We start from the raw sequence: 23,132 nt of genomic DNA, 5'->3' as shown, positions 1-23,132 counted from the left end.
TATGTAGCTTGTTTAGACTTTTAAGGGGTTATGTGTTTAGAGTTTACTACTATGGTGTATGTGATGTAGAAGTGACTCTACCTCTATGGTGTATGTGATGTAGAAGTGACTCTACCTCTATGGTGTATGTGATGTAGAAGTGACTCTACCTCTATGGTGTATGTGATGTAGAAGTGACTCTACCTCTATGGTGTATGTGATGTAGAAGTGACTCTACCTCTATGGTGTTGTATCTGATGTAGAAGTGACTGGCGGTCCTTCCTAGGTCAGTGGATCCGAAGTAGCCGGTTCGCTCCTCAAAGCGGATCATCCTCGCCTTGTCCAGCTTCCTGCCAGACTCCACCACCAGCTCCTTCCTGTACAGCTCCAAGGACGGATCCATCTGAAACAATATCAGTGTTTGATTTCAATCAGACAACACATATAAAGATCTTCCATACATTTCTTGAGAGTTAGTATATCTGATTGTTGTCCTCTCAATAACTCCTCCTAATATTTGCTTCTTTGGAAGAAATAATAGCACCAAATCACAACATACATTATCTCAAGGCACTTAACAAAGTATGTCGGAGACTTTAAAAATTATAGAGAAAACTTGTTCTTTTATTCATGTTCTTTCATCATAATAGTCCTGAAGAGAACCTTGTTGTCTCACTGATAAACAGCAGAATAATAGAAGTGTCACTTTGAAGCACCAACCTGATAAGCCTTGTGGTTGATGCCGTATGCCAGTGGGTTGGCCCTCATGCGAACATAGAAGTACGTATAACTCAGCCACTTCACTGCCTCCTCCACGTTGGTGACTGTCCCCAACACAATCTAAAGCAGAAGAGAAAAGAAATAGAAACGCTTGTAAGGCATGCAACTGGTCTCTGCTGCCATCTAACGGACATTTGAGGAAACTGCAGTATGGACACACAGCCCGCTCTTATTACTGTGTCCTCTTTCCAACAACAACACCAGATTTCTTAGCAGCACAGCTTGGATCACAATGCAGATTAACCACTTCTCAACTGAGAAACAATTAAAATGTAATAATAATAATAATATTTTATTCATATAAAACTTTATTTGCCACATTATTATAAATTATTGGCCACACTCAATTGCTTTGAAGTGAAAAAAAAAGAGTAGAAATTGGTATCTGAAAGCGAACTCCCCCCCCCGCCCAGTAGGATAGATTTTGGAACATGATATACACATATATCAAGAGTATAATATTGTTATAGATAAAACAAAATGAATAGAAGCAACGTGTAGTTAACAGGATAGATACAGGATTAAATGTACATATGTACTGTTTATCTATAAAATTATATAAAGGACCATATAAATACAGACCATCATTTCAAATAGGAGAAAGACTATAGCGCTTTTCTTCTATCTTTTTCCTCCCTTTCATGCTAATATATTTTTTATTCATTTAAATTTCTTGTCTAATTCTTCTTATTTTCTGGGTGACATGAGCACAGTAATGTCTTAATTGCTTTAATGTTTCTGCAATTTGTTGATTTGGATATTGTGCTCTTTAAAAGAGTTTGGACCATAAGTACTGAATGAATCCATAATAAATGATCATGAGGTGACATGATTCCTATTTTATTTTTCTTTAGGAGGTCCAGTGTGTAAGATTTAGGTGAAAAAGATCTATTGGCAGAAATGGAATATAAAACAATCCTAGTAATATTTTCACTAGTGTGTTTCATCTAAATTGTACCAATTGTTGTTTTCTTTACCCTAGAATTGGCCCTTTATATTTAAATACTTTATATGAACATCAGAGTGGGTCCTCTCTATGGAGCTGCCATGCTTTTTACAGTTAAACTAAAGTTTTTATGACAACTGAAGGCTACCTCAGGTTCTCTTTTATGTTTGGAATGGGAGGGTGAGATGAGATGTATTCAGCTGCAACATGTAACTTCACCACTAGATGTCACTAAATTCTACACAATGAACCTTTAAAGAGGACCACTTTTTTTTTCACCTTATTGGAAAGATACAAAACATTCTTATAAATTTAACACTTAAAACAAATCACTGCATAACGTGATGAGGAATTGAAACACAGAAAAAATGAGATGTTAAATACACGTGTTGAAGATTTCAAAGAAGATTTCTCACTCAAAAATATACCAAAATAATAACACAATAATGTATCTATAACAGGTAATGTAATCTTGTTGTTACCCACACAGGTGTAATGTTACACAGAGACCTCATGCAATGAATAACGTTTCTTCTCACAATATACAGGATGATGAAACTGCTCAAAGTTGCTCTAGTTAAATCAGTAAAGATTTGACTGAATCTTTGTAGCAGCAAGAAAAGCTTCCACAAAAAATACATATATAACCTTCCCCTTCGCTAGTGCCTTCATTTTTCAGAAGAGAACGAAGAAAAACTTTACATTTTAGACTTGAAAGCATAGAGAAAACATTTATTCTTGTCCTGTCAAAGCAGGTTGTGTAGAGACTGACCTCAGCGTTGAGGTTGTCAGCCAGGTTGTCCAGAAACTGACTCTCGATGGGGTTCTGCTGAGTCAGCAGGGTCAGGTAATGACTCAGCTTATCATGGGAAGTGATGATAGTGCCCTCGCCGTACTTGTCAAACTGAGGACGACCGGCACGGCCGAAAATCTGCATGACATCCAGGATACCCAGATCCACTAGGGCACCGCGCTTGGCGTCGTAGATCTGAGTGCCCTGTTAGAGAAACCAGAGACAAAGGCCGATTCAGACGACTTGAAACACACGAAGATTAATGCAGTGCAACAGCAAGAGCCCAATATTCAATATTGTAAATTATTGTTAATATTATTTTTTTATAGACAAATAAAAAAAAATCAATTATGATATTTTCAAAGATGTAATCTAAACAAATAAAAATGATTGTTTGTTGTTCAATTTTTACATTCTGTGCACTGGCCTTAGAACAGCATGCTAAATGTAATGGATGAGATGGTGCATTTAATGTTAATTAGTTAACATATTGCTTCTTCTCTGGTTTGATCAGATTTCATGGTAACCAAGTTTATTCAGTTTCAATCAACACTTTCCTACAATTTTTTTTAGTGCGGACTAAACTCTTTGGTATCTTTATTTATTCATACTCTTTGGTATATTTATTATTTGTGTATTAACATCAGTGACCCAAGTCTGTTGCACCAAGGACTCACAGTAATTTATTTTCACTTAATCCCACAGACACTGTCCTGCCACTGAGATGAATCTTTTTCCTTTTTGAGAAATGCTTTTTAAAAAAATATTGCAGTGATCAGCTTGGAAATGAAAAGCCTCGTTAAACTAGAAAAAAATAGAAAAGCCTCTTTTCAACAATGAAACTCCTATATATTTGTCAGATTTAGCTCCATCTGCTTTATGGCTCTTGCCTCCAAAAGCTACCTTTGCTCCAGTGTGTGCGTGTGTGCTTGTGTATTATTAAAGAAACTCACAACTGATGTCACAGAGTCATTGACACATTTAAGATCCCTGAAGGTGTGAGATTGAGATTCTGGGGCAGTTGCTTAAAGAATGTATGGGCAAGTAGAAAAATGCAAGAAGAGAAGCCAAACAGGTAAAAACTAATCGCCAGGACCTTGATGATGACTGCATGGGCCGGCAGGTTCACTCCCCAGGCCAGTGTGGCAGTGCTGACCAGCACCTTGAGGTAGCCTTTGGAGAACATGCTCTCCATCATACTGCGGTCAGAACGCAGCATGCCAGCATGGTGGATCCCAAAGCCTTCTGGGAACATCTCCTTCATCTGCTTGTTTCTGGAGCGCTGGATCTGAAAGAAATGGATAGAGAGGTTAGTTTTGAGAAAAAAAAGAGAAAACTGTTTAAGGGAATAAGGGTAAAAAAGCAGCTCTGGGTTTTTCGGTTGTCAAAGGTTGAAAGTGAGCCTCAATCCGCAATATTTTTTTGAACTGCAGAGAGACGAGACACCTGAGGAGCTTAGCCATAATTCCTGTTATATTTTCCCAGAATAATATCATCAATGAAAATAACAACCTTTCTAGAAGCTGTCTAGAACAAGAACATGACGATGTGTGAGAAGAGTCACATCAGACCTTACACACGATCCTAACTCAAATCATAATGAAGTCCTCAAAAGGTATGACCAGGCTATTTGGTGGATTGTAATGCACTGCACGCTGCAGAACTAAACAACATCCGCAGCCTGGAGACCACACACAGTCAGTGAGATTGAGATGTGTGCTGGTGACTGACAGCAGGGCTATGACCTGGCCGGGCTTCAGGGAAGTCATCATCACAGGGTTTATCTGTCTCTCTGGGCATCTAAATGGAGGTCAGTACCCAGCAGGCCTCTGCACCGCAAAAACAGAAAGCTCATTACGGCCAGCAGCTGACACACACACACACACACACACACACACACACACACACACACACACACACACACACACACACACACACACACACACACACACACACACACACACACACACACACACACACACACACACACACACACACACAGAGTCTGGATTTGGATGCTAACCTTGTGGATGGAGGAGAAGGACTGAGACCTTAAGAACCCAACTGTGCAGCAGGTCTATTGCTGTCTGACAGAAAATCTGATAAAATGTCACATTGCTAATTGCTAAAAGGGGGTTCTCCATAATGTGAAAACAATAAATGTCCAGAAAAAAATCCAGATAAGTATTAGTCTCTTTCACAGATAATTTCTATTGAACAAGTTGATATTGTTATTTCAGTGTCAGATAATGTTGGCTAAATTTAATTCTCTGCCATTTATCCAGGGTCGGGTGGTGGTGGCAGCAGGTCAAGGAAAGTAGACGTCCCTCTCGTCGAGCAACATTTTCCTCCTGGGAGATCTCAGGGCGTTCGCAGACCAGATGAGATGTAAGATCTCTGCATGCGTTCCGTGGGCACCTGTATAACTCCTACTTCCAATGAAAGGCACCCAGGAGGCATCCTAATCAGATTCCCTAACACCTCAACTGACTCAAAGCAGCAATGAGGTCTACTAAAAGCTGAGCTCAGCCACCAAGGGCAGAGAATTAATTTCAGACGCTCGTATACGCACTCTGGTTCTTTCAGTCACTACCCAAAGCTTCGGAGCGCAGGTGAAGGTTGGAACTAAGTTGAATGGTAAATCTGGAGCTTTGCCTTCAATTGATCCTCGTTTGTTTCCCAGCAGTGAGAGCTGACATTTTCTATATTTGGGGAAATATGACCGTAGGTACATATTAACTCTTTAGTTTGTAGATTTGGTCAGAAGACGCAATGTGGGACCTGATTTGTCATTGAAGTCTTGAAGATTTCACTCACAATGATTTTTGGACATCGTCAACACAGATCTAGTATAATCTCGATTTAACAGGTGATTTGGAAGAGTGTTGTCCTGTTACTCTTCCACTCCCTGCACTTGAAGCAGGGATTTATTCAGATGCCAGTCCCATACGGATGATGCAAGAGAACAGAAAGCAATCCTGCTCTGCTGTCTAAAGCCATATATGTTTGAAAATCAGTGCACGCTGTGGCCTGGTGCGAGTCCTAGGGGCCGCTGTGCCCTGTGCTGTTGAGATCCATGTGAGCAGGGAAAGGTGGGTAATTGAAATGCTATGGCTGAGGCTTTGCTTTGAGATGTCAGAGTGTGTTACAGCCATGCTTCCAGCCTCTAATCTAAGGTGAGTTTGCGCTGATGTCTGCTGTGCCATGGCTGTATCTGAGATGGCAGTGACCTAAGCTCCTGATCAGGTCCCATTAGGCCCTGCCGCTCGCTGCTGCTGCTTCAGAGCTCCCCCTGTCCACAGACAGCCACCTGCCAGCTCCACTTACTGTCTATCAAGGCTGTGACTACAGAGAGGACACCAGCCAACACCAGAACTGTAATAAACTATTCAGAAGCCTGTAAGGAGACCTAAATACAACTAGGTGTATGTGACTGGTTTTACATTTTAGACAATTTAAAGAGAGGCCTCATATATCCCTGATGCTTTGAGAAACAATATACAGGAGCGAAGCAAAAGCATTTTTAGAAATATGGAAGCATCAGTATTTTTATACATCCCACCACTTTCAAAGCCGAGACTTCAAAGTGTAAAATCACACCGAAAATGTGGCGAATGAGAGCCTGTGTCTCTGTAGTGGAGAGTGGTGGATAGATGGCCCCTGTCTCACATTATCACCATCAACACTGACACTCATGAGCAACAAAACTCCTCATTTACTTTGACATCACGGAGACACGGTGGCTAATTGTTGTTCATTTAGTGGCCCTTGATAGTCATATTGTTCAAAGAGGCTGGCTTTTAATGGCAGATAGGCAGGAGGGAGTGGGAGGACGAGTTTCCACTCACACCCACTCTACTCCTCTTTTCTATCCCAATCTGCCTCTTTCCCTTCATATCCCGTTCTGTTGTAGATCCATCTAAAGCGGGACATTTACTAAATTCGCCGCTCTCCTGATCAAACTGTCTCCTGTTCTCCTGAGAATTAAATGCGGGCAATTTTTTAGTAGCTCTTTTAAACTTCTTTGACGACACCATTGCTGTAAACAGATAAAAATATAACAGACCCACTAAATTAGTATTGAATTGGCTGCTTCAATCATTCTGCAGTAGACTGGACCTGCTGTGAGCCATAAAAAGTCTACAAAGATACAAGTCCACAGAGGAAAATAGAGATTGGTCGCGGGACGCTACAACTAACTCATGTTAATTTGCTGTATTATTCTTTACGGCTGTCGGTTTCCTCTGCTGAAATGGTCAGTTGGCTCAGATAATAATAATAAATGAGGTTCAGTCGTTATTTCTGTGAATGTCCATTCTGCTGCATCTAAACAGAAACGCCTTGAGATACGCATTAAATAAGTCCACACATGCTTCTTCTCCGTTCTGCTGGTTTTTCCGTTAACTACGAAAACCTTAGTTGGCAGAATGCAGCTTTTGGTAAATGTAAACAAATATAATTTGAATGGTTAGTTCCTAATGAGGAACAAACCCACAATGTCCAAAAGACACTGTGTTGTGTGTCGTGTTCGGTTACAGTGTTCATCAGTTGCCTTCGAAGTTGGTGTCCAAGAGAAATGAGGGCGAATCCTCCTCTTATAGCTCTTCCGTCTGCTTTTCAGCGTTTTGAATCAACCAAAGAACTTTTTTGTCCGAAGATGTGTTGATAGGCGATGGCTGTATAAGGACGGGACAAGCTGGTGATGCAATGAGGCCAGACCATCTTATTTTGTTTCGGCTGACGTGGTCTACGCGGCCGATGAAGGATTCAGCCGACGTCGGATCCGTAGACCGGGTCCTCAGAAAGATGAGGCCAATGAATTGAGACACAGAGAGATGTGAAGTAGCCGCGAAAAAACAGAGCACAATAAAGCCACATCCGGTGAAAATCGAAATACTCTGGTTCATTGAAAGTTCGAGCTGTAATATAAGAAGTAGCAATGGAAGTCATTTTTTGTGTGCATTTGTTGATAAGTTGTTTGTGTGTTAACAGAGACAATAGAAAGCAAGTATATGGCACCAGGCCTTAGTTCTTGAGCTTAGTGGGTGGCAGAGAAGAATGTGTCTGTTTTAATGCTGATGAAGCAGCGATTAAAGAGGAAAATGGACTTGCTACGTGCTACCATGATAAGATGCGAGGCCCCTCCCCGAGGCTATGACACTGCAGATGAGCCGTAATCCTAGAATAGTCGGGGTGGGTGGAGAAGCTCTCCGTTTTCTACTCACTGTCCCACTATTACACAAAGCTGCGTTTCTATTTCCAGCCACCGATTCTTGTGATGTGAGAGTCTGTCACTCCACTGTGTCACTCCAGTCTCCACCAGCCTTTGAGCTACGACTCACTGTTGTTGATCAGTGCTCTGGGAAGCCGGTATGGCGTGCTGACATGTTATCAAAGATCTGCCACAATGAAAGGACTGGCAGTGGACAAGACTCGTAAAAAATAGCAGCAAATAAAAGCAAAGTGACATTAATGAGCCTACTCTAGTGCTGCTGTAGAGTCCCCGGAGGTTTCACGCTCACAGGCATCAGTTTGTCTGAATTGGTGTTTCTTGTCAAACAACGTGACATGAAAGCTGCACATCAAAGGAGAAAAAGGGAGTTGTAGGGAAAATATGTCCTCACAAGCAAAGTGAAGGTGTAGAAACACTCTTCTTCAGAAATATGCCTCCATGTATTCACAGACAAATATATAATGTATAACCACCACTGAAATTCTACGTTAGCGTAAATTGTTTCTTTCCAGGCCTTAGTAATCCATGATGGATCTATAATACAATCTGTGTAATGAACTCATGGGACCACAAGGTGTCTCTTAACCTCCACAGAAAAGCTGCGTGTGCTCCGCTACCAGCGACACGGTTTCATCATTTGAGAGGTGGATATTAAAAAATACTGGAGACAGGGGGCTGGGGGTGTGGAGAGGAGCAGAGGTGAAGAGAAGGAAGGAGGAGGAGGAAGGTGCAGGCTGGATGGTTCAGAGCTGGAGCAAATTAAAGTCAAATGGGCTTTTGAATGCAATACCCTGGGGAGAGCTTTGGGCAGAGGCTTTCTGCGCACAGGTCAAAGCAATATACAGTTTGCTTTTTATCCTGACTTATTTCACTACTTTCTTATATTTACAAAGAGATTGTGAACATTTGTAGCCTCAAATCCACATTTATTGTGATTCTTATCTTCAGCTACGACTGTTTCAGTATCTTTTTATTGCTTACAAGAGCTGGATTTCTAAACTAACCGGTCAACTAAACTGTTCCATCGTTCACATTCAAACGTAGACAAGACGAGAAAGAAATCTATGAGATGGAAATGGTGCACTCGGTTGCAGCAGCTTCTCCCGATCAGTGTTTCTGATTGACTCATTTTTACATGCATATTATGGAAGTGACAATAAATCTAATTCCAATTGATTCATATACAGATTCTCATTGATTGAGGTTTAATTGGACTCAATCCCACGTATATTGTCCTGCTGTCCCAAATACTCAACTGAGCTTCAACTGCGTATTATCCCACTTTACAAAATAGTCCCCAACAACTGCATCACGATGTCCTGTTTGAATAGGCTTTCCTGGAAACTACAATGACCGGCTGTATTAAGACATTGCTGAGCCTTCTAATAAATTAAATCATGTATTGAATTATTTAATGCTGAATCTTTAGTATGAACCACAGACAGGGTGTCAGTCACTTAGAAATAATTCAGTGACAGACTAACAGGTTTGGGATTTATTGACAATAATGAATTTATAGAATAATTTCAGCTTTATCATTTTCTCAAGTCTCCTGGAATCATGTCATGAAGGGCAAAAAAATAAGGTAATATCAAAGTTATGCGGTTTATTTCATACATCAGGATATAACCCTAAGAAGTCTACATTTTACTACTGATAAAAACCTCTATTTTTATTACTATACTGTTTTTCATTTTATAAAGCAAAAATTACCCAACATCCACTAGTTTTGGTTCCACACAAAACAGAAAACCTCATCTTCAGATTTAGGAAATTAATAGTTTTTTTCCCCCCATTCTCTAACATATAATTGAACAAATGATAAATCAAGAGAACATTTGGTAAATGAGAATGATAGTGAAGTGTTGCTGCCTTTTTTTAAGATTCATGTTTTTGGTGATTTAAATGTGATTTAAACAATTATCATTTAAATGTGCAGTTCAAAATGCACCACAAACACTACTGGCTCATAGCAGCGAAGCTGTATTGTGCTAATAGTTAACTTTCAGTAATCACACTACAATTACTGTAAATGTCTTTTTATGTTCATTACATTAAAATTTGCACCTCATTTTCACAGTGCGTCTATAAAACAGTCCGGGGGGCATTGTGTTTCAAAACAAATTTGCTAATGATAATTAGTTACATGCACTGCCTGTGAACATGATCTTTAAATCAGCAGGGAGCCCTTATTGTAAATATAAACAGAAAAAAAACATAATGTCATATAATAATGCAATGATCGACAATAAAAAACCCTTTAGTACAGTAGTAATCACTTGTTTGCTTAGCCACAACCACTTAGGTTTGTTTTATTGTCTCAACTACATCAAGTGGGGGATCATTCTCCAAACTGAAGCTGATGAGGACCCTGTGTATAAATATGTGCGGAGAAGGAAAGCTCTAAACTCTTCTGCTCTTGCTATGAGAGTGGGATCCTATGACATGGTTACATCTACAATCTTGTGGCAAAGGCATTTACAATCTCGTGGCTGGGAGGAGGAATCTGATTTTATTTCACTCATCTTTCTTCTCCCTTCTCCAAGACTTCTGCTCATAACAAGGTTTTCCTTTTTTTCTGATTGATCACACCATAAAAGTCAGTCTTTATTTTTCTGCGCTGTTGTTCTCCACTGAATGTATCAGATGCCCTGTTCATTTGCATTGCTCCTGCTTGAGTCAACCACAAGATCTATGTTTGAGACTGCCCTCCTTGCTGTCTCTGAGCAACTTCACACTGCTTGAGCAGCCTCTCTCTCCTCTGTCCTCATCCTTCTAGACCTCTCTGCTGCATTTGACACAGTGAACCACCAGATCCTTATTTCCTCTCTTCAGGATCTGGGTGTCTAAGGCTCTGCTCTCTCCCTGCTCTCATCCTACCTCAAAGACCACACTTACCGGGTAACTTGGAGAGGATCTGTCAGAACCTTGTCCTCTCACTACTGGGGTCCTTCAAGGTTCTGTCCTGGTTTATCTCCTCTTCTCTCTGTACACCAACTCTCTCGGCTCTGACAGTCACTCACATGGCTTTTCCTACCATAGCTACGCAGATGACACCCAACTAATCCTCTCTTTTCCACAATCTGAAACACAGGTAGAAACTGACATCTCTCAGTGGATGTCTGCACACCACCTGAAAATCAACCTTGACAAGCCAAACTACTTTGCCTTCCAGGGAAAGGCTCTCCCACCCACGACCTGACTATTACCTTTGACTATTACCCAGACTGCTAGGAACCTGGGTGTGACACCTGACAGTCAACTCTCCCTTACTGCAACAACCCACTCGTGTAGATACATGCTGCACAACACACATCAGGAGAATACGCCCCCTTCTCACTAAGAAGGCGGCGCAGGTTCTGGTCCAGGCTCTGGTCATCTCATACCTAGATTACTGCAACTCCCTCCTGGCTGGTCTACCTGCTAGTGCTCTCCGACCTCTGCAGCTCATCCAGAATGCAGCAGCTCTACTGGTCTTCAACCTACCTGAATTCACTCACAGTACTTCCCTCCTCCGCTCCCTTCACTTGTTACCTGTGGCTGCCCACATCCGTTTCAAAACACTAGTACTTGCGTGCCGTGCTTTAAACGGATCAGGCCCAGTCTACATCCAGGACATGGTCAAACCTTACACACCAGGCCGTCCACCAGGCCGCTTTAACTTAAATTACTAGCCTGTAAATTATGGTGTCAGGTGTAGATAAATGTAGATATTCCAGCCCAGACACTGTAGCAAATAGTGCAAAAATCTTGAGATTGACTGTGCCCCTGAACCTATATCACGTGACCAGTTACAGACAGTGGGCCAGTGTAAACAGGAAGCAGATTGACACTCTGCAGTTAGTTGCTTAGTAACAGAAAATACTACAAACGAGGAAAGCAATGGTGAAAAGTAAGAGCGGTTTTGAGACACGAATGTCAGAGAATGTGCACATAATTGGGTCCGAACATTCCCTGGAGTTTGTCTTTCACGTTTGAACAACGCAGTAGGAGATTCTCTGCTCAGACGCCAAGATGAGATTTTTCTCTGTTCTGCTTGTCTTCCTTTTTACCTGTGGAAAACTTTAGTGGGCTGAATCCAGCTTTTAGTAAATGTTTAAAAAAAACTACAATTTGAATGGTTTGATCCTAATGAGGAGCCACAAATATGCTGCAACCCCCAACAGAAGTCACTGCTGTGTCCTGTTCGGCTACAGTGATGATCAGTGGCCACTAAAGTCAATGTCCAAGAGAAATACGAGCAAATTGTTGCACTCATGGCTCTACCATCTCCAAGGCAACACAGTGGGAAATTAAACATTGCTCATCTTCATATAACATCCATACTGTACAAGCTGGTTGGAAATCGCAAAGTTCTTGATTAAATAAAGCGGTAAGCTGGGCCTGGCTATGGTTTTGTGCTGACCAGAAAACTTTGCAGACCTTACGCACATTCACCACCAACATTAAGTTGCCATATTCCCTCTTTTTTCAGATGTTAATAGTATATGACAGAGGTTTTTCAACAAGAATAGGGCCCCTGCTGGGTTTCAACTGTTCTCCTCCCACAGGTTCACAATGTCTGCTTAATACCGTGCTGTTTGAATGCTAAGTGAAAGCCTATATGATCAAAAGGCAGGAGAGCAGGACTGTTGTGTAAATGCTCTTTTTTTTTAAAAAATTGTGTTTTCTGAATGCTTTCAGTATTTTATCAACAGCAATTCATAATCATTGACTTCACCAAAACAGTATTTAACTAGAATTGATTTGAGTGGGGGTGCATTACGATTTTTGAGCTTGATTGACAGCCTCTTTACCCCTGAGATAAAACCAATTAAATAACATTAGAAGGGACTACATTTAGTGGAATCACTTCTGACTTTTAATGCTAGATAAATAAATGCAAAATTACAGGACTGACCTTAGGGGTGCCTTATTTAACTGCATATGCATATTGGAGATTAAAAAAAACACCCATCAATATTAATGTGGGGGGCAATTTCCAGAGTGCAAATAAGCTGTGCATTATCTCTGTGTGGGCTTAGAGTGGATTCAACCTGATGCCCCTTCCTTCGCCTGAGCAGGCCACACTGAGAAACACTCAAAGATGGACTAATGGAGCGGATAATACTCATTATGTCGGGACACAGGCAGAAGATCCAGGAGTGAATTAATGCACTGTTAGTGCACACACAAGCAGATTCATTAATGTAGACATACTGTATAGGTCCAGTTACACAATTGCTTTTAAGTTACTCTTTTGAATGTGGACTCGTTTGTCCATGCAATTTTTTTCCCTCGAACTTAATCTCTTGTCTCCATTTCCATTTTTAGAAAGCATGAAAAGTGATCTGATTTGTATACATATCCCATTTAAATAGAGGGAAGATTAGAGGCGCATCAATCTTGGCTCGGCCCCAGGGAACCAAGAAAAAGGTTACTAAATTTATCACTCTGCCTTCTGTTGCAGGAGATTCAAATATGGGAGTCGGAGTCTGACTGACTGTCCTCTGGGGGAGAATAGAGCTCCCCCTCTGTGTACTCTCACAGCACAGAGACAATCAATTACACACACACTCACGTCCTGCTTTCATCACTGCACACACATACAGTATAGTAACACTGTGTTGTACAGAGTTACAGTAATGATGAGCAGTGAATCAGGAAATCCGGCGATTTCTATAGTCCGATCTGTTCTATTTCTATTTTGGTTCTATTTAAAACACAAGCAAACAAAATGTATAACTGCCACAAAGAACAATAAATATTTGCGTCGTATTTTAGGCATTTCACATCTAAAAATGTAGCTCTAAGATTAACGTTGATGTTTTTCCTCAACTGACACCATTGTTCTGATTTGTATATTTTTGTACATGACATAGAAAGTAGCACAGCAAAATCCATCCACACAACCCAATAATGGGTGAGGCTGGAAGCTTGATGACATAGTGACTACTTCTGGGGTTTGTTAGTTTGCCATAATTGTCTCTATCCCAGACTGTATTTACAGATGGACGACACAAAATATCCTGCATACAGGTGCCTCCATCATGCACTAATGATGTCATTTGGAACCAGAGGCTGTACAGTAGTGATCGTAATGTGCAGCCATGGTATCAAGGTTCAACCAATCAACAGTAAGTTTCAGCTGTCAATCATGATATTTCACATGATTTATATATCATCAAATAACTCATTTAAACCAAACTTATCAGTAACATAAACACTTGTACATACATCAGATAGGAACTACCTAAGATAACAGACAACAAGATGGAGGAGGAGGGGGCTTATAACCTATACTACAGCCAGCCACCAGGGGGGCAATCTAGATGATCTGGCTTCACTTTAGGGGACGTCCGTCTTTATTTGCAGTCTATGATCTCCAACCAGACAATTTGTTGAAGCTTACTTAAAATATTTGATTAAGTGTCTACTCTGGCTACAAAACATTCCCTTTTGTGTATGCGTTTACAACAGTTCAATAAAAGTGGACAGTGGACATAGCTTATTAGCCATGATAGCTTCAGGTTAGCATGGTCAAGCCAGTATGCTGCTTTAGCAACACACATTGGTGCGTCAAAGTTAACTGAAGTTATGGATCTGTTGAGTGACAGGAACAGAGGCACAAGCTAGACCCTCTTCTCATCGTCTCTTCTCTTATCAGTTTGGAAATCAGCATCAAACACCAAAACGTCTGATGAGTTTTTAGGAATTTTAAGTTTGGAAAATACTGAAATGACTACGTGGGAAACCAAAATACCTCATCACTTCAATACATTGTCTTAATCATATACATACTGTATATGATTTCGGCTTGAGGATAACATAAAGACAATCTTTCATAATACTTGACAGATTAAGGTATTTATCATTATCACTATCTGATTTTCTGCTCGACAATGTTAAGAATAAGGCAAAATACTGATGACTTCTTTCATTAGAAATGGATTAAAGACAGTTTTTCTACCTGTTTCTCACACTGGCCATAGTCTGCACCCTGGTTTGGTTGAAAGAAGGTGATCTCTCCGACGTTCTTTGCCATCTCGATCATTCCCAAGGCCGTCCTCACTGTAGCATTACGGGCGTGGACAAACACCATCACCTGATACACAGAGACACAAAGTGATCATACCTTCAACATTATGTAATGCAAATCATCTCATCTACAGAATTTCCCTTAAAAGTCAACTGGTTCAACAATTACTGCACAGAACGTTCAACAGTTGTAGACTCTCCAAACCCTCTGCAGGTGAAACCATGTAGATATACATAGATGCTGACTAATTTAAAGTAAACGGCGACAGAAAGTGTTGAAGCGATGTGAGGTTCTCCACCAAGCCTTTAGAACAGAAGAATTGCTTTTTGTCAGATGTTCTCTGGGTTTGTGGAATAGACAGACAATGGACAAAGAGGAACTCTAATCTTCCAAAAGATAGTCCCTCATATGCTGTTTTGATGATGGTGGTAGAGCGCTGTCAAACATGTTGGTCCAAAATCTTCCAGAAGAGTTTAGTTGGGTTGAGTTTTGGTGACTGTGAACGCCAACGCATAAGAATCACCAAACACCTCTTCATGTCCTGTATGGAATCATCTGCATTCATTATCTTTCTTCAATCATTCCCTTCCTTTGTCAAGGAAGTCATGTTTTCACCCCAGTCCAAATTTGGTTAAAAGATGGAACATGGGCCAAGAAAAAAACATTATGTTTTGGCACGGATCTGGACAAATGGTGGATTCCCAATTTGTTTTAACTTTCTTTAACTTTTGCGTACTGTACTTGACCTTTTATGTCTCAACATCTTTATCGATCCCTGAGTGAAATGCGAGATTTTAAGAATAGTTTAACATTTAAGAAAACAACAGTCAAGGGCCGAAATTAACTTTGAAAACTGTTTTGCTTGCTATGATCATTCCTCCTGTTCAAACTGGCCAAGACGTCTCACTATTTCTTCAATTGGAAGTAATGATAAAATGTGAAGTCCTTGTTCTGCGCAAAAATAAATCCATAAACTGATAAGCGCTTTCAGCAGTCAGATTAAGACAAGTGAACCTACTCTACATATTCTGAGCCTTTTCATTCTATATTTAGGAGCATGCAGATATTGAAAATATATTCTCTGGTTGCCACAACAACACAGTATGAACCCGCTGTATACACTGTTAAATACTGTTTTTAATTGTGTAACCTTTTAGGACTGAAATATATTATTAGACCAAACAATATTGCATGACTGCACACACATACAGCAGGCAGCTGTGTGTATGCTGTAAACACAGTGGGTCCGAGGAGACCACTGCAGCAAACGTTATTTATTGAAGGTGTTTTATCAGCACTACTGAGCTGTGTGGAATCATTGTTGGCAGTAACCGCCGGCTTCTCAGCTTATTAAACTTCTTTCTGGCAGCATGCTTCCCGCCAAGAGGGCAGTGGGAAAGGAAATTTCATCCATCAGATCCTCCCAGATGAAATTAATATATGTCACAGCCACTTCTTGACAATTTAATATTTTGAGCAAAGAAGAAGCGTTCCCAGCTGAGCTGTGTCCTCAGCGGTCTTAACCTATGAGAGGAGCCCGGACTGCACCATTGTGGGGAGAATTAAAAAAAAAGTTGTCAGTGGTGCAGTAGAATCAAGTCGGTTTACAAGTTCTCAAGGGCCTGAGAAAGACTCATATTAAGTGAGTCTCTAAAGGAGAAAGTGAGTGTGTGTGTGTGTGTGTGTGTGTGTGTGTGTGTGTGTGTGTGTGTGTGTGTGTGTGTGTGTGTGTGTTTTCCCGTGTGTGTAAACTTGCAATAAAATGATGCAGACAGGATAACAACCGTGATCAATAGGGAGTTCAACCCCTGTAGCAGATGGGAGCTAAATGATGAAGTCTGCATTCACAACTCTCGTGCTCCCAAAAGGCCGTTCTGTGGCTGCAGAGTGGGAGCAGAGTGAGTGGAGGGTGGTGGTGGGTGGACGGCGTAAGGAAGTGGAAGGTAACACTGGGGGAGATAAGGCCTTCAGAGACTTTAGATAGCAGGTGTTCATTCCAAAGAGTTCACAGAAGTAGTTATTGCAGGAGTTTTTCTCTTCATGAAAAAGAGGAATATGTTCAAGGGAAAGATTTGTATTAGACCCACATCGGCCTGCGCCTCTTTGAGCCGTTTCCTTGCCACAGTTTTAGTAAAAACCAGAGACTTGTGAAATGAGGATTATTTGTTGTAAAAATGTCATGTTTACATTCTTTATTATTACATATACACACAAACTCTGCTAGGTAGAGTTTAAACATGCAGCAGAGTTCTTACCTGATGACCGGCTTTAACCTGCTCCACAACTTTGTTGTAACAAACCTCCTCCATGTCATGAAGCTGCTGGATCTGAACAGGACACAAAATCAAAATGAGTATTAACTATCTGATGCAACTAATCAAGCTTACAAATATTCCATAATCAAGGTTTGTCTTTAAACAAATTTACTGCTCCCTGACTAAACCTACACTACAGTATGAGTATCTCAACACCGACACTGAATGGTAGTTAACTTGTTATAAATTTCGTGTTGTAATGGAGTCCTATACAAAACACTCACACTTTGACAAACACCCCATTTGTCTGAGTTGCATATACTGTGTATTGTATGTATCACCTGCTGTAGCTGTTGTATGTAAAAGTTACTGAGGGCGACAGGTTTACACTGACGGCATCATCGTTTGTTTACCTTGTTGGTGCTTTTGATGCCTACAAAGGTCTGTCCAAGGGGCACAGGTCTGAAGCGACTGTCGAAGAAGAAGAGGCCAATATAAGGGTTGACATGAAGGAATGAGGCCACATCCAGGTAGTTGGGCAGGGTGGCTGATAGTCCCAGGATCCTGATCATACTCTGGGTGGACTCCACCTAAACATCAGACAACAACACAGAGTTAGGATGATACCAAACTCTTTCCTATCCAATTGCATTGCAGATCAGGACAGAAACAGGCAGATGTGTCCACAAGTGAAAGGAAAGTGCGGAAAGTCTCAAAGGATTAAATTGACAATTTACGAAAATTCACAATGTTCATTATAAGTAACCATTAAGACACAAGAACATGGGAAATGTAATTATCTTGAATTACTCGGCTGCTCACAATTGAAATGGCAAATTTTGCACAATATACCTTCCCACAGAACTAATTTCATTCACTAATTAGTTCCAGAAGTTTTGCTTTTATTCAGTTGCAGTGGAGCTACAGACAACAAGGCAAAGATCACACTTCAGCAGGAGTTTGAGATTAAAAGACCTTCAGCAGAGGGAAGGATTGTGTCCTTTGAACCACCGTAAACATCTGAGCACAGTTTTTCCAACTGTTCCAAAGGAAGTTTAAAAGATAATATTGTTGAGGTTGTATCTGCAGGTAAGTACAGAATACTTAACAAAAGACAAATAATAGTAAGTCCCCACCCAGGGCCTCATAGCGCCATACTCCGTATCAGTAAACTCACACAATGACAATAACAGGATGAAAATTAAGACTATTTCCCGAACCTAATGTGAACACACAGTGGAGGGCGGAGCAATTAAAAGGCCTGATAGTCGAGTGGAAACTGTGTCAACAACAGAAAAGTCTTGTGTGGCAAAGTAGGAGGCTTCGTGATCTATGTCTTTGACTTCTCAGATAATATAAACAATCTTTCTCGTGCACTGCTTTGCCTTTATTGTGTCTTTGAAACTTTGAGAAAATTCTTGAAGGTGTGGAGGAGAGGAGGAGAGGGTGTGGTGGTGGTGGTGGTGGTGGTGGGGGAATGTGACAGGGAAGATTGGTAAGGCCTTTAATGTGATGCAGTACCTGTCAAACCATACCATCAAGATAAGACCTAACCAATCCCGGCCCCGGCCCGCACTACACATTCACACCCGTGCTTTCCCACCTCCGTGCAGAAGATGTGCATAATGTTCACCTACAGAGAGTCTGTAGAGTCTGCAGGTTTATTCTATTTCACCTTTTACTTTGCGCAAATATGTGCTTAACTGCTTCTCTGTACAGGCATGAATATTACATGTTTCAGTTAAGTTTGCCTACAATGGCAATGCAATTGTGATTAACGGCTGAAATTAGAGTTCAAGTGGGCAATGAGCTGAATATAATAAAATCAGTAGGAGATAATATTAACTTTAAATCATGTGGTTATCTGTAAGACCTCTGTGGTTTAGTTTCGAGACCCATGCAGTTCACAAAGCTCCAGGGAAAGCTTTAAACAAGGAGTATCTAAGATCTTCAGTGGATTTGCATGCACACCTGGAACGCCTGGACCTTCAAGTCCCTAAAAGCAGGATGGATAACAACACTGCCCATTCCTGCCTCGACAAAAATCTAGTAAGCATGAGAACAAAGACATAAACTGTGGTCCTCTAAAACATCTATTTGTAATAAAAATATCAGCAAGTGTTTCATCTGAGAATATGATAATAACCAGGACGGCTGCAGCCTCTACCACTTACATGTTGTACAGATCTGCATGTTACATAACACTAATGTAGAAATTGAAACTAAATGTCACAATTGCAGGTGACATTTACATATGGAAGTAAGCAGTCAGCAGCATCAGTGTGGGATTATAGTGTCTATATGAAACGAGGGGGATATTATTGAGCTAAACCATGCACAGAACTCTGAATGAAATGTATGTAGTTTATCTTAAGAGCCAAACGTCAATTACATGAAAATTAAGTTCCATCTGTACTGCAAATTTAGACTGTGAACAATAAGACAGTTCTCTGAAGTCTGACGTTGCTGTTGCTTTGGGAAGCAGTGTGATCTATCAGAGCTCTGCCACAGTTTTATTCACCAAAGTGTCAATAGACAAGTCTTTTTGCCACTACCTATCACTATGACGTAAATGTCTATTGCACAATATAAAGGCTATGATGATGATAATGACACCATCAGCTTTTAGATTGGTTTCTCTATAAGCCTCACTTGCAAAATGCTGAAGCATTTACAATAAAAAAGAAGATGGCTGCCGCTGATGTAGGGAGGTCTGTTGAATTTGCTATCGAGACAGCATTAAACGGAGTGGAAGGTATATTTTCTCTAAAACACTGTACACTATAGTGTGTTAATTTATTCTTTTGCTCTGTGATACATCACATTTCATTGCCGTTGATAACGCCCCCTCTGAAAGAAAAAAATGAACGGAGAGGTTCCACACATTCACATGTATCTGATGCCAGGCTGACATTGTTGTGCTTTGATTGATGATTTCCATTTAAGCTACTTATTTCTATGCAACTAGAAGATGTAAGCAGTGAATTGTGTGCCGCCGAAGTCACCTCTTTTTTTAAGATTAAGATTTTAAAAAGATTTAATAAGGACAATAGAATATAATACAATGTTTTACAATTAAATAAAATACCAAAACCTCAACCTCCAACTTGACGCTTCAAAACTCTAAAAAGCTGCTTTCATGCAGCTACATTAGTAACTATATTGCAACAGTGAAGAACGGGTCATCTTTAATTTTTAACCTTTTTTTGCAGGGGTTCGAGATAATATTTTATTTTCCCTTTGCATACAACTGTTTAATTATAAACAGGTCTTCTGATTTTATGTATAACAAGGTTTTGAGTATGGAGTCATTTTACAATGTAGTAGAATAAAGCGCACCTTTCACCACTGATGTCAAATAAATTTTGGTCTCGTCAGTGTCTCTGTCTGCTGTTTGGTGCTGGACAGGTCGTGTGCACTGCTGTTAGAGGAAAAAAGCCTCATTGCTAAAAACAGCTTCCTGTTTCTCTTTAAGAAATTATGCACCTAATTATAAAAGGTGTGCCTTTGATAGAGCATACATGCTCCTTAAATGCCAGATCATGCAAAGAAGCCCTACAACAGAGCGATATGTATTAGAGGTAAGACAGACTTTATCTTGAAGGCAGTGTATAATTGGTAGAAAAAACACCCAGGCAGTAAAATGAAGTCCAAAACAAAGCTCATCCAAGCGAAACATCAAAGCGATAACTGTCTCACTTCTGAACCATTTGCATAAAAAAACAGGGACAAATATCATTTAGTTTACAGGGATTTCCATATTAACGAGTCTGAAGACATGAACTTAAGCGCCTGGCACATCAGAACCGGCCGCTGTAATTCCTTCAGCACAATCAATTATAGCAGTCCTTCAGGTGTGGCAGTAACTAGACAGAGACACGAGGGAGGTGGGGGAGGGTCTGCCAGGCAGCGTCTCCTGTTCGACGCCGGACTAAGCATATTCCTGCACAAAGATAAACAGACACTGCCTCTGTGCCAGTCATATACAGATACAATTAGTGGAAGGAAGAAAAGTGAATTCCAGAACATCCACTGTAGCCGCTAACAACAGACACAGCACAAACCTGCTTTTATAGACAACGCTAACGTGGTAAAAATGCTGTGTACAAGAGATAGTGGTTTTCTATATTTATGGTTTTCTATATTTATCTTCCTCTTTGATCCAATGTGCGGGTTATAACTGTGTGTGTGTGTGTGTGTGTGTGTGTGTGTGTGTGTGTGTGTGTGTGTGTGTGTGTGTGTGTGTGTGTGTGAGAGATAGACCTTATTCCTCTGTGCTATAGAGTTCAACTGTCCAAAAGCCACTGCACTGCGTTACATGTTCCTTTATTATGATCAATGGCAAAATGTTTTAAGAAATAACTGAACCACATTTTTGTATATATCAATCAGTCAGTCAATACATTTTCTTTTGTAAAGTCCATATTCACAAATCACAATTTGTCTCTCAGGGCTTAACAAGGTGTGACCTCCTCTGCCCTCGACAGGAGTGAGGAAAACCTACCAAAAAAAAAACTATTAACAGGGGACAAAAAACAATGTAGAAACCTCAGAGAGAGGCACATGTGAGGGATCCTCTGCCAGGACGGACAGATGATTAATAGATGCTGTGTGTAGCTGAACACATCAACAAAATAACCACATTTACAACATTGATTAGAAGAAACACAATGAAAAGGTGTGTCAATGTTTTAAAGTATTTACATGTGAAAATGTCTGACAGATATTAAGGGAGCAGCAATGACAATTGTAAAGGAAGAGTTACTGCCAGTAATGGTAGAAGATGTATATGTAAGCAATGTTGTTGTAATCGTAGTCCACGATCAGCTGCCAGCACGATCACGATCCAATACATAGATGTATACAATATATTGTAGAAGGTATATTTGTGAGCTAAATTTAGACAATCATGTCTTTGGTAGGAAGTAATGGGCTTGGAGCTAAAAGCCACAGAATGGTACAGCGTGGGCATATCGGCAAGAAACCAAGCATCGTTTTGGTTTTAGGATTTGTCTCGAATAAAAAGCCTATTGAATACCATGGGGATTATCATCCCATTGCAGGCGTTGTGAGCAGTTTCACCCAAAGCGATTTTTCTCCTTTCAACATCTCAGAGTGTTTCAGTAGAGCTCAATTACTCAATTCCGAAGAAGTGAAACTATCTTGAATTTTACAAAGAAAAATATAAAAATAATTTTATTATTCACAGAGCAATGTTCTTTTATTTTTAAATCAATCAACATTTCCTGGAAGTTCCCTGGAAATTACAGATTGATTTGGTAAAACAGGGCCACTAATAGAGATACACCTGATAATCTAACCACCTATCTTACTTTCTATACTTTGTCTAGTTCCTCATTTTATTCTTTCCATTTTACACTTTCTGCGTTATCCTTTTTTCATCCTAATCTTATTTTAAACTCCTTTTCCTATTGTCTTCTTTCTTTCCGCCTTCCCTCAGATTTATGTCATTCTCTCCTTTGCTCCATTGAAACACTCGTTCTATCCCACTTCATTCTTTTTTTACTTCCTCTTTACCACTTTTAACCGCTTCAAACATTTTCCCCACAGAGTGTAGTTTCTAATCTACATCAGGTTTTGTTTGTAGCCAGGCCCTTAAACAGAGTGTGATTCTGCTGAAAACTTTGTGAAGTAGAAGAACATAAATACTGTATTATAATAAAGCAGCATAATACATACACTTAGTTTATCATTATCCATTGAGCTAAACCCTTCATAATGCTTCGCTCCTCTTCACACCTCTGCAGTGTATTTTCTGTGATCACGCATCGGTTGTGGAAGGAAAAGCACAAATCCACCTGCAGTCACTGCCAAGCTGAGAGGACTGTTTACTCCTTCTTTTTTTTTTGCAGCTACCAATACAAACAGACAGCTTGAACATACCTTAAATGGCATGAAGTGAAAACAATTGCTGCAGACCAGCGGAGCCGATGGTCTGAATACTTTAGTGGTGCATGTCTGATGTAATCGGACAGAATGTTTGTGGTTCACAGGAGGTGAATCAGATGTGCTCTGTGCGGAGGAGACACTACCTGATTGTTCTCCACTTTCCGCTTGTCCTGCACATATGGAGATCAAACTTGTTTTTGTTTCCGCTCTTAGAGGAA

The 23,132-nt window shown here is 40.4% G+C and overlaps 1 protein-coding gene across 2 annotated transcripts in view; it reads right to left on the bottom strand.

Annotated features, from left to right (window-relative positions):
* Nucleotides 1-23,132, bottom strand: part of ascc3 (activating signal cointegrator 1 complex subunit 3) — a 128,279-nt gene that overhangs the window by 37,636 nt on the left and 67,511 nt on the right. For both annotated transcript variants that reach the window (XM_047340758.1, XM_047340759.1), the window contains exons 12-18: nucleotides 17,418-17,594; nucleotides 17,005-17,076; nucleotides 14,681-14,815; nucleotides 3,595-3,786; nucleotides 2,478-2,702; nucleotides 700-819; nucleotides 218-382 (exon numbers count right to left, since the gene is read on the bottom strand). In XM_047340758.1, the coding sequence (XP_047196714.1) occupies nucleotides 218-382; nucleotides 700-819; nucleotides 2,478-2,702; nucleotides 3,595-3,786; nucleotides 14,681-14,815; nucleotides 17,005-17,076; nucleotides 17,418-17,594 (1,086 nt within the window). The remainder of the gene's footprint in view (nucleotides 1-217; nucleotides 383-699; nucleotides 820-2,477; nucleotides 2,703-3,594; nucleotides 3,787-14,680; nucleotides 14,816-17,004; nucleotides 17,077-17,417; nucleotides 17,595-23,132) is intronic.

Source organism: Hippoglossus stenolepis, chromosome 8 (genome assembly GCF_022539355.2).
Source record: "Hippoglossus stenolepis isolate QCI-W04-F060 chromosome 8, HSTE1.2, whole genome shotgun sequence".
In the NCBI taxonomy this organism is placed as follows: domain Eukaryota; kingdom Metazoa; phylum Chordata; class Actinopteri; order Pleuronectiformes; family Pleuronectidae; genus Hippoglossus; species Hippoglossus stenolepis.
The sequence above is the reverse complement of the archived record's forward strand: the minus strand, read 5'-3'. Positions and strand labels throughout refer to the sequence as shown.